General features: G+C 36.9%; 1 protein-coding gene across 2 annotated transcripts; it reads left to right on the top strand.

Annotated features, from left to right (window-relative positions):
- Nucleotides 1-618: 618 nt before the first annotated feature.
- Nucleotides 619-7,563, top strand: LOC112039349 (NAP1-related protein 2). 2 transcript variants are annotated; one of them, XM_024072215.2, is made up of 10 exons: nucleotides 621-914; nucleotides 1,683-1,805; nucleotides 1,903-1,953; nucleotides 2,109-2,180; nucleotides 2,335-2,451; nucleotides 2,531-2,592; nucleotides 3,334-3,394; nucleotides 3,540-3,596; nucleotides 3,855-3,899; nucleotides 7,069-7,563. In XM_024072215.2, exons 1-10 carry the CDS (start codon nucleotides 783-785, stop codon nucleotides 7,159-7,161), a joined length of 813 nt encoding a protein of 270 aa, XP_023927983.1. In that variant the 5' UTR covers nucleotides 621-782; the 3' UTR covers nucleotides 7,162-7,563. The 2 variants fall into 2 exon arrangements, with proteins under 2 accessions (XP_023927984.1, XP_023927983.1); XM_024072216.2 differs by lacking the exons at nucleotides 3,855-3,899; nucleotides 7,069-7,563 and adding an exon at nucleotides 3,760-3,846 and having other exon boundaries at nucleotides 619-914.
- Nucleotides 7,564-11,517: the final 3,954 nt, after the last annotated feature.

Below are 11,517 nucleotides of genomic sequence, written 5' to 3'. Positions count from 1 at the left end.
ATCATCAACTGATAATGTGGTAGATTGTATTTTAGAGATTTATTGGGTTTACACCTCGCCCATTGACCACAAAATTTATTTATTTATTTTAAATTATGGTGTTGATTCAGGATAATTGCTTTTTTTTTTTTTTTTTGATAAGTCAGGGTAATTGCTTTTTATTATCAAATCAAAACATCAATTGATTTTTGATATAAATGGATGTTAACCTTATTCCAGGCAAAAGACTTTACCGAAGATTTTCATTCATTGGAAGATTAGGAACCTTCTAAAAGAAACATTAATACGGACCGAAGATTTTTTCATTCGACGATCACTGATAGTCAGTCTGATACTTCAAAAAAAGCAACATTAATCTGGACCGTTGGTGCGATGATCCCCTACATCCAATACAACCTTAGTCCTTGGTTGTCGACTTGTCGTTCAACACTTTGGTGAAGAACATTGTACTGAATCCCTAAACTACCCCCAATATGAAATACAAAAAGATTAAAATGCCCCTACACGGACACTTGTCAATTACCTATTGGTCTAGCTACTAAACCCTAAATCCAGATTCATAGAGGAGATATAAACTCCCAAAACCCTAACCCTTTTGTTCTATCACGCACACCTACAAAAGCGAGAGGGCAAGAGACAGAGAGACCCACTAGGGTTTTAGGCAAAATATCAAAAGCAAGAGCTTTAGAGAGAGAGAGAGAGAGAGAGAGAGAGAGAGAGAGAGCTAGGGTTTTGGTAATAAGCTAAAGAGAGAGAGAGAGAGAGAGAAAGAGAGAGCGACAATGGTGGCCGACAAAGGGAAGAAGCTAAAGACAACAGAGAAAGGCGAAGAGGAAAACAACTCCGAGACCATCGATGAGAAACTCGTCCTCTCCATCGAAAAGCTCCAGGAGATCCAAGACGAGCTCGAAAAGGTTTTTTACTCAATTGGGTTTTTACTCTTTTTTGTGTGTGTGTTTCTGTGTTTTTTGCATTTCTAAATTTTCTTGGAAACCAAACAGGATTGTGTAATTGAGTACTGACTATCTGGGTTTTTTTTTTTTTGGCCCTGGTAATGTTTTAATTAATTGCAGTGGATTCCTAATTGTAAAGACTAATTTGGTTCTAGTAAGTGCATGAGTGAAGTGCACAAACTTAAAGATTTGATTTTTGTTTTTCTGGGTGAAGGTAATTTAAGCTAATTCAGGAATTAATTTGCTAGTTGGATTCCTAGCAAAATGAATAGTGTTGATTTTTATGTGTTTTGTATGTTGTGGGTTTCTACACTAACAGTTTTCACATTGGAATATCTGGGTGTGTTGAGTTTTTCGTGGATGGTGAATGCTTAAATTTTGCTTGGATTCACACAATTCACGCCAACCCAAATCGATTTCTATCACCAAGAACCTTGTAGCTCAACTGGCACTTTCTGGTGTTTCCAAGGGAGACATCCAGCATTCAAATCCCCCCTTTCCAACTATCGAAAACAAATCAATTTCGTTCATTTTGCACGAGATGGAAGTTGAATTTGGATAGGACCGAGGGGCAGCCCATGGATATGCTCTATATTGTATATGATTTGTTTTTTGTTTTTTTTTTGTTTCGTTTTTTTAATTTCAATTGGCTCTTGTTTGAGCTGTTTTTTATTCATTGTTCAGCACTTGAATATAAAATGTTCTAACATGGGTTATAAAATGTTCTAGATCAATGAGGAGGCCAGTGATAAGGTTCTAGAAGTGGAGCAGAAGTATAATGAAATACGTGGGCCTGTTTATGATAAGCGGAATGAGATTATTAAATCCATTCCAGACTTCTGGTTAACTGCTGTTAGTAATCTGTCTTCGTCTCTCTATTTTAAAGAAAAACGCTATATGTTTGCTGTTATATATTTTATTTAATTTTTTTGTTTCCAACCTCGTGCAGTTTTTGAGTCATCCTGCTCTAAGTGAACTATTGACAGAAGATGATCAAAAGGTTTGGGCATTGTACCTGCATTAATAATAATTTTCAATCTTAATCAATGAGCAATGCCACAAGGATTCTTCTTAAGTATCTTATTATTTAGCTGGTTTTTCTCAATGTGCCTACATTGTGATTTTGCTTTATTTTTTTGCCTATGTTGTTGATAGATATTCAAGCATCTAAGCTCCTTGGAAGTGGAGGATTTCAAAGATGTCAAATCGGGTTACTCTATCACATTTGTGAGTTTAACTCTTTTCTAAATGCTTAGTCTTATAGACAAATAGGGAAAATTAGTTCCTTTAACTCTTCATTTTGGTGTAGTTGTCAATTTTATGTGATGTTTCAACTAATGAAAGCAATGAATTGTAATGGATTTGTTTCTGTGATTTGCAGCACTTTAACCCAAACCCTTATTTTGAAGATACAAAGCTTACAAAGACTTTCACTTATGCTGATGATGAAGGAGCAACAAAAATTACGGCCACATCAATAAAGTGGAAAGAGGGCATGGTAAATATTACTACTAGCCATATTATACTTGTCTGTTTTGTTGTGGTTTGGTGATTAATTGCATTAATGGTATGTGAAGGGCATACAAAACGGAGTTAACCATGAGAAGAAAGGGAACAAGCGGCCTGCCACTGAAGATAGGTTGGTTTTCCACAGCCTGTGAACTGGATTTCAGCCAATCCATTGGCATAATAATCCATTTTGTGCAACAACAAAAAAAAAAAAAAAATGAAACTGTAACAATAAAGAAAACAAGGATCAAGGATGTAATAACAAATTAGTTTTAGTCACTTCTGAAATTCTAGTCATTTGGGGGTCATGATGTGCTATGATTAACCTGATTATTGAAACTTGTTCTGTTTGTTGCGGTTGGCTCCTGGTCAATCTTTTTGGTTGGTATCCCTCATGTAGGGTGTTTTTATTTATTTATTTATTTTTATGGGAATGTAAGGTGTATTTGATTTTTGCAGTAACATGCTCCACAATATTGCATTGGTAATTTGCTATTGCAAGGTGGAAAAGGCATGCGGCATGCCCTCCCTTATAGTTGCTTACACGATTTGATTCCTTTATGCCTTGTGTCAGTACTCTGATTTTTGATGATTGTTACCGTCAAGTTTATAAAACAAAATGTCAAATATTTCCTCATTGTTATTGTTTTTTTACCTTGTTTGAGTTCTAGATTGAGAGGAGAAGAATACTAGTGGTTGCCAGAGTCATGCATTAAGTGTTACTAACGCTTATTCCTTCTATCTCCAACTTTCAATCTATGGATAAGATTAATACCTTGACAATCTTTAGATCAATTGAACATCTTCACTTTCACTATTACATCATGCTTATGCCTTATTCTAAGTCCATGCTTTGCCATGTTGGATGCAGCTTCTTTAGCTGGTTTTCAGAGACTCCAGAGAAAGATGACTTAGATGACATTCATGATGAGGTAAGTTCTATTTTAGTCTACAAAAATTCTAGCAAGAGTTTTTTTTTTCCAATGCTGGGAGGTACTGGAGATGTCTATTACTACTACTACTACTACTACTCTCATTGCACTGCTGTACTAAGCTTTCACTTCCAAAAAATTTCAGATTGCAGAGATCATCAAGGAGGATTTATGGCCGAATCCACTCACCTACTTCAATAATGTAACTTCTTTTTCCCTGGTTTTTTTTCCCTTGAATCCCATATCTCATGAATGGGTTTTTTATTAAGTACTTGGCCTTTTTACTTACATAATATTCTATTCTAATAATTTTTTACTTACATAATATTCTATTCTAATAATAATTGATTACCTCTCTGACATAGGAAGCTGATGAAGAAGACTTATCTTTATTAAGTACTTGGCCTTTTACTTGCATAATATTCTATTCTAATAATAATTGATGACCTCTCTGACATAGGAAGCTGATGAAGAAGACTTCGATGAGGAAGAGCCCGGTGAAGAGGTAAATGAAGATATGGATCTTGATGTGAATAATTTGAGGGCATAATTTCTGTATCTGGTGCTGTTGTCTATTGCAGGGTTTCATGTTCATTAATATTTGTTTAAGAGCTATTGTTTTGTCTTTTATTTGCTTTGTCAATCCTAGTTTGCTATTGCTTGCAGATTCAATTGATCCCTTTTCAGGTAATATATCATCTAGTTCAGAAAAGACGTGGGTGCTTATCATTTAGGAAACATGCTTAATGAAAAGAAGATTAGGAGTCTGATAGGATATTATGACCTATCCAAAAAAACGAGTCTGATTATATATTAAAGCTGACATTTGAGTTTCATGTAGTATGTTAGGTGCCCCCACCTGGGGTGCCTCAGCGCCAGCAGTAAGGGAGTGTCTGGACAGACTATAATTCTAGAAGTCTCTAGTTTGACTCCTAGTTGAGGCATTTCACAATTTACCTGATGCTTGCTCAGTGGGGGTGTGTAGGCATCCGGGATTTGCCACTTAGGGGTGGTCCCACTGGCCCATGCCTTGAGGGGGTTCCTTGTAAAAAAAAAATGTAGTTATTTAAGTGATCTAGAACAGTTTCAGCAATGAATTCAAGGTTTATGAACTTCCTAAATACTTCTAGGCTTTTCTTTATTAGCCTTAAATGAATAAATATATCAAGATGGCAAGAGGAGCTGTGGATGTAGCTGACTTGACTAAAACTACTCTAGTAATTTTATAAAATCCACTATCGTTTGAACCAGATGTATGGGGTTCTGGTTTAGCCTCATATATTTCCTTGAAAAAGAGGGTCTGTGATCTAGGTTCCATTGTATGTTTGTGGGATCTTGGCTTCTCTCTTTCTCTCTCTTGAAGGGGTATATGGCTGAGGAAATCAAGGTGAGTTGACTACATTTAATGAACAGACTGTGGAAACAAGATTTTCATAATGGCTTACCCAAACAAAAAAAATTGGATAGTATGAATTTAATATAATGTTGTGATTTGTTATTCTTCTATGACAGAGATTGGAGTAGGTAAAAAAGATTCTTTTGTCAATTTGAGAGATCTCTTATCATGCAAACTTTCAAGCTTAAACATTTTTATAGTGCCTTTTCAAATCACACTAGCTTTATTAAAGGGATGACCGTTCCTACCACTTTTTGGAGGAATGCTTAGGAGGGAATGGAAGGGCATTTCCCTCATAGCCATTCCATTCATGCCCACCAAACTCCCAAATAATGTAATAGTTGGAATATCCCTTAAAGATCCTTTTTATCCAGTTCGTTTCCACTTTTGGCATTCCTTTCCCTTGTTTCAAATGGGATGTAAGTGTTGTCACCCAACCCTAAGGGGTTGGTCTAGTAGTTCCCAAGGCTTCATGACCATGAGATCTTGGATTCAAAATTCCTAGCCAACATCTTTGGGCCACCACCAAGGATTTCTTGCTTTAATTACTTGGTATGTGGCACGAAACTCTACACACTAAGGGGGATTAGTCAGGTGCTTGGAAAACTCTGGACACCCATGTTAGCAAAAAAAGGTGTCATCTCCTAATCAATTTTGTTAGGTAGGACATCAAGCAGAAGTATGCTTAAGTTTCTAGCACACAATACACTTTTTTACGACAATGGTGATACAAAATTAAAGTACTTGCTGGTCGTGGATGATAAAAGGTCAACTTTAGAACTATATTGAATAGCTGTGGAGGAAAGTTTTGGGCTCACCGGTGGGAATACAGTAAAGTTATCATTAAGAGGCTTTTAGATAGATGTTCAATTCAGCCCCTCTGCATCAGTTAGGTAATGAGCAATATTTTGATGAATTGTTATAGTGAGAGTAAGCTTTAAGTCAAAGAATACTTGCCTCATTGATGGCTTGCAACTATTTTTGGAAGCATAGTTATTATTCATCGTAGACAAAAAACCAAGGTGAATCAGTTTCACTGGCTCCCTTGATGGAAATGGACGAAGAGATGGTGATCAAATGGAAGCAATTGCTGCACATGGAGTTTAGTTAGTCTTTTCCATGAATTTAAGATGAAGATTTTTCATTAAGAGTTGCATCTTGAGTGGTTTTGTTTGTTTTGGTCATTGAAAGCCGGCATTTTACTTTCAAAGACAGTTTTCACCATGACTTCCTCCAATTTGGTTCTTTAGTTCATCAAATTTATTTGTTGAAGTAAAATATTTTTTGATTGATAAGTTATACATGCACCTGGTGGGTTTTGAACCCACGACCTAACCCTCTAATCAATTACTATTGAATAAGGAAGTACTAGTCAAGTTACACTCATTGGCTGTTGGTATAGAGAATTAATTGTAGTAGATTTGAGGCTCGTGTTATGAGGAGGTCAAATAACACTCTGGGTTTTAGTTGGTTAATGAAAAATTTAGGTTTCAAAGATATGTCAAAGCTGGAATCAGTACTTGCAACATGCTTGAATGATGTAGGTTGAAAAAGTTTACCTGTGGGGTTGACACTAGAATATTTATTTGCATGCCTGAAACCATTCTATCTTTTTATTATTTTTTAAAAGAAAAAGGAAGGCTATTTTTTGGATGTTAATAAATAATATAAGATTATATCTGGAGTAGTATCTACTGAGAAATTTCTGTTTGAAATGGATAGAGAGGGACTATGTAATCCCTCTTGCTATATATTGTTCTCAATTATGTAATGTTTTTCTCTATAAAGGTTTATTATATTGTACCTACTCAATTCGTCATGTGAGGATGTTTGTTTAAAACTTTGCAATGAAATGTCTGATAAGTCCTCTAATTCCAAAATTGATTTTACTTCACAATGCAGATATATAGTTCTGAATATTTGCACAAACTCTTAATTTACCAGCAAGGAATTCTGTTGATTATAATAGTAATTATCCCATCAGTAATTTTGACTGTTGAAATTGTAGAAATAAAATTAAAAATTGACTGTTGAAATATTTAACAATACATACAATCACACAGTGCTTGCCTTTATATCTTTTCCATCACTTTTTTATTTTCCAGACCTGTTTGGAAGCTATATTTTAGTATTTGAGTCCTATGCTTTCTGAAGTTATATTTGATGTTGAATGCTTTTTGACTTTCTGTATTGCCTATAACCATGTTAATGTGAATATTGGACCATTATATTTCAAGGCTGAATCAATGCCAATGAACTACTGTCTTTCCCATGGCAGGGAAAGGAAGGCGATGACTCTGAAGATGATGAGGATGACCAAGAAGATGATGAGGATGACGATGACGATGGTGGTGACGACGATGGCAAGTGATCTCGCTTCATTAGTGCATTCACTTGTGGCTTTCACTGCTTTGGTAAACAGCTTTGTGTAAAGTGGTCTCTACTAGTTGCTGAAGTATCCTGTGATGGTGAGGATGACACCATCTTCACTCCTTTATGATAGCTCTCTATCGTGTAGGCAACCGACTGCCACCGCGGCCAGTCCGTAATTTTCTGACTTTGTTCTTTTTGTACTTTTAAGGCCATATTATGCTATTTTATGGGGTTATTTTTGTGGGTTCCCTCCCTAATATCCAGTCTCTTAAGACAAAAAATGGTATATGAGCTTTATATGTTACATTTTATCATAACTTATGTGGGGAGTAAATCATAGTACTTGGTGTAAAGCTGTTCGAGTATCCTATATATGCCAGATTATCCACAAATTGTGCTATTTTTTAGCATGTTATAGATAGTTATTGCGATCTTTTTTTTGTTATAATTTTAGCTCAGACCCGGTGCAATAAGGGATGGTGTAATAGGTCTGCGTATCGGCTAGCCACCTGATTATTAATATTAATTGTAATGAAATAATTGTCATGGTGAGAAAATGAGTAACTCTATTTTCACAACATTATCACCACAAATTGTAGATGATAAGTTGTTATTGGTTTTTATTTCTTTTTGGTTCCCTACACTATCATCACTTTTTTAACAATCAATAAAAATTTATAACTTAAAATTTGTTATGAAAATGTTTTGGATCTAGCATTTTTTGTGTGAGAAAAATAGTAATAATACATGTTTACCATTTTATCATAACTTCTGTTTTTAATTGTTTTTATTTTCAAAATTCCAAAATTTTTAAAAATATTATTTTAAAAAAATCAGTGGATTTTGAAATATTTCAAGAGACCAAATTAAAGCGGGGCCGTTGTCTCCTTATAAATCAGGGGAAAAAAAAAATTATTTTTCTTTTAAATGGATTCAGTTTAAGGTTTGGATTAATAGTTATAAATCCAGAAATTGTAATGGATGTCATGCAAGCCATTTTAAATTTTAAATTTTAAATTATACTATTTGATGATATAAGAATACGAAAAATAAAAATATTCCCTACTCGAGATACTCCAAAGGAAACTGAAACGAAAGACAAACAGAAGTTTGGCTTCCGCTGGTAAATCCAGGTTCCCAAGAAACAACGCTGCACAAGTATCGCAAATTAAGTTGTCATGTTGAGTCGTTGACATGTTGTGTTACTCGTGTATCAATTATTCTGCAGGTAAATCCAGGTTCATAAGAAACAACGCTGCACTAGTTTCACAATTCTCATGTTGACATGTTGTGTTACTCGTGTATCAATTATTCTCTTGGCTCCTTCTCAAAATATAAATAAAAAATAAATAAAAATCTTGCCTCAATTAGCTAGGCTAGATGCTGCTCAATTAGCTTTAGCATTGGGTGTAAAAACCTCCTGTTGCTATTTTACCAACCAACATCTCAAATTTCTCTTTTATTCAGGAATGTATTGCTATATATTTTTAGGAACCATGAATAGTGAGTTCTCAAATATACAACTTACTATTCATGGGTTGTAAACATATAAAAATATATATATATATATATTGGACAGAGAGAGAGAGAGACATAGAGGAAGAGAGATGGAAGAGAAGAGAGACAAATTTTTATATATTATTTGATTGTGTAGTTTATATTATTTTATTGGGTTGTATGTAAAAATAAAAATTGAGATATTGGGTGTATTGTTAAATGTGTTGGTAAAATAGATAAAGTGGTATTTGAGAATGTAAATAAAAAAAAAAAAAAAAAAAAGTTTTTTCTTAACAACTGTATGAGATAACAAGTTGTTGTTGATGATGGATCAATAATAACTTGTCAATAGCGGTGGCAATTCGTCTTCATGTGTCGGATTTATGTCGTGTTGACTTATGAGTATTCGACTATGTGGGTTAACCCAAACCTGACACGTTTATTAAATATGTCAGGATTCCTTAACTCTAATATGACCTATTTATAAATTGGGTCAGTTCTGTTGACCCATTTATCAAATTTTATCAAAGCAAAAAGGAAAAAAAAATTTAACCTAATTGATTTGAACTATGAAAAACCAAACTATTAAAATTTGTTAATATTAATTACATCACAAATAATCATTCAAAACTAAAACATATCTCAATATTACAAATAATTAATCACAATATGTTTATATATATATATATATATATATACCACAACAACTAATAAGTTTATATACCTAAGGTTTTGAAGGGTATATTAGTAAAATAACAGTTAAATGGGTAAAACGAGTTTTGTGAGTTGGACATAAACACAACATATTTGTTAAATGAGCCAGTTGTGTCAACTCATATATAACACTCTTGTTAAGCCTAACCCATAACCTGCTAACTTTGGGTAGTGTCATGTTTTCGGGTCATGTCGGATTTTGTTGCTCCTACTTGTTAACTCAATATTTGTAAAATTTATTGCAAAAAATGTTGTGTCAGTAGCATTACTCTTAGTCAATATGTTTGGTGACAAACGGACATTCGATGGAGGCAAAATGATTTGACTGCTAGTGAGCTAGGAAAATTATCAACTTTATAAAAGTGATGGTGGTGCAAGAGTTGCAACAGTGGCGGCGCCACATTCAGTCTAGGATGTTACCAGGAACATCCTAACTTGAAAAAAAAAATTATATATAATGTAGGGTTTGTTTTTGTAAGGTTCCCCCAACAATACATTTTTAGAGAGTGGGTCGAAGGTTTAGGCCCTAACCGGCTGGCAACGGACTACAAGCACCTTTCTTTTATTGAAGGATGGTAAGCCCAATTTACAACTGAAGGTAGCCCATCGGCCCTCGTCCGAGGAGGTTCTCCCTCTTCAAATTATCATCGCCTAGGAGCAATTCTAAGTTCTTCTCCGTCAATGACTTCTCCCAAAAAATCCCCCCCTCTACTGAGTTCCTCTTTCTTATATCCTTCTCCTTTCTTTCCGCTGATCATCCATTGGCCTCTCCTCTGACCCTCCGTCCCATCAGCGGTCTTGTCCGTACTCGAGTGGCTCACTATGACCGATGTTGCCCTGCCAAGGGGTTACATCCCTATTAATGCGGCCAGGAGAGTTAGGTGAGTGTATTCAATGCAGAGGTGACAGTTCGCCCAGGGCTTGCCCCTTCCGCCGTACTTCTGTCACCGACGCGTGGCACTCGGCCCTTTCCTCCTCGAACAGCCAAGGGGTCTTCTTTGGTGGGGTGGTTCTTGTGTTCTCCCAGGGTCTAGGACGCCCGAAGGCGGGTCATCCTCAGATATGCTCCTCGGGGGCTGGTCTTCGCGCTTTCATCCTCGGACCCATCATGCATCCTCGGCGTGGGCCATTTGGGCTTGGCTTGGGGTGGGCCAAGGCTACCCGATTTTCTGGCCCCACAATAGCCCCTCAAAATCTTGCTGCACGCATCCTCGGGCGGGGAGAAGGATTTTGACATCCTCGGCCTTACCCCCCCCGTCAGTACTGGGGTCTATTCATCTACCCAAGGCACGTCGCTGACGTTTCAGAGCGCGTAACGTGCCCATCATTAAATTCAGGCGGCTCTGTGCTCCCCACGTCTAGTGAGGCGTTACCAATCGAACGGTAAAGGTTCGTTTCGCATTTATGGGCGGGAAAACCCGCATGGTTCCTCGATTTGGGGCATAAATATCCATACAAACCGCTTCTTCTTGTTCCTCATTTGTAATCAAGAATTCTCGTGCGTCCTTCCTTGAGTTCAGCCACACTCTCACTTGCATCTCCAGCACAAAAAGCCTGTCCGAGGAGCTCCTCCTCTTTTCAGTAAGTCACTCTATCCCTCTCTGAGCTCTCTCTCTTTACCCTTTCTTCTACTTCGCATGTTCTTTCTTAGTTCTTTTAGGTGTCAACTGGGATGGGTAGGTTTAAAAAATACGTCGATACTGAGGAGGCGATGGAGAAATTCATCACCGACTACAGGATTCCCGGCAATGTAGGTCTGAGACATTGTGAGGACGGGGATTGGCGCATACACAGACAGGAGGGCGAGGTGGTAATTCCCATTGTCGCCTTCCTTAAAGGGGGGATGACGATCCCCATGGGGCCGGTGATGAGAGACTACCTCACGTAATTCCGGTTGGCCCCCACCTAGTGTGGGATAAACGTCTTTAGGATTCTGGGCTGTGTGGACGCCCTGAACGAGAAGATGGGGCTGAGGTTGACCCACCACGACGTGAACTGGTGTTACAACCTTCAGCTTCTTAAGGGCAAGTCGTATTACCTAAACATGAGAGACGACAGGGTGCGGCTCATTCAGTGCCTCCCCGAGTCCAGCAAGGGGTTCAACGAGGATTTCCTCATCGTGTCAGGGGAGTGGCACGATGGC

This window comes from Quercus suber, unplaced genomic scaffold (genome assembly GCF_002906115.3).
Source record: "Quercus suber isolate HL8 unplaced genomic scaffold, Cork oak 2.0 scaffold_555, whole genome shotgun sequence".
Classification (NCBI taxonomy): domain Eukaryota; kingdom Viridiplantae; phylum Streptophyta; class Magnoliopsida; order Fagales; family Fagaceae; genus Quercus; species Quercus suber.
This window is presented reverse-complemented; position numbering and strand designations above follow the sequence as displayed.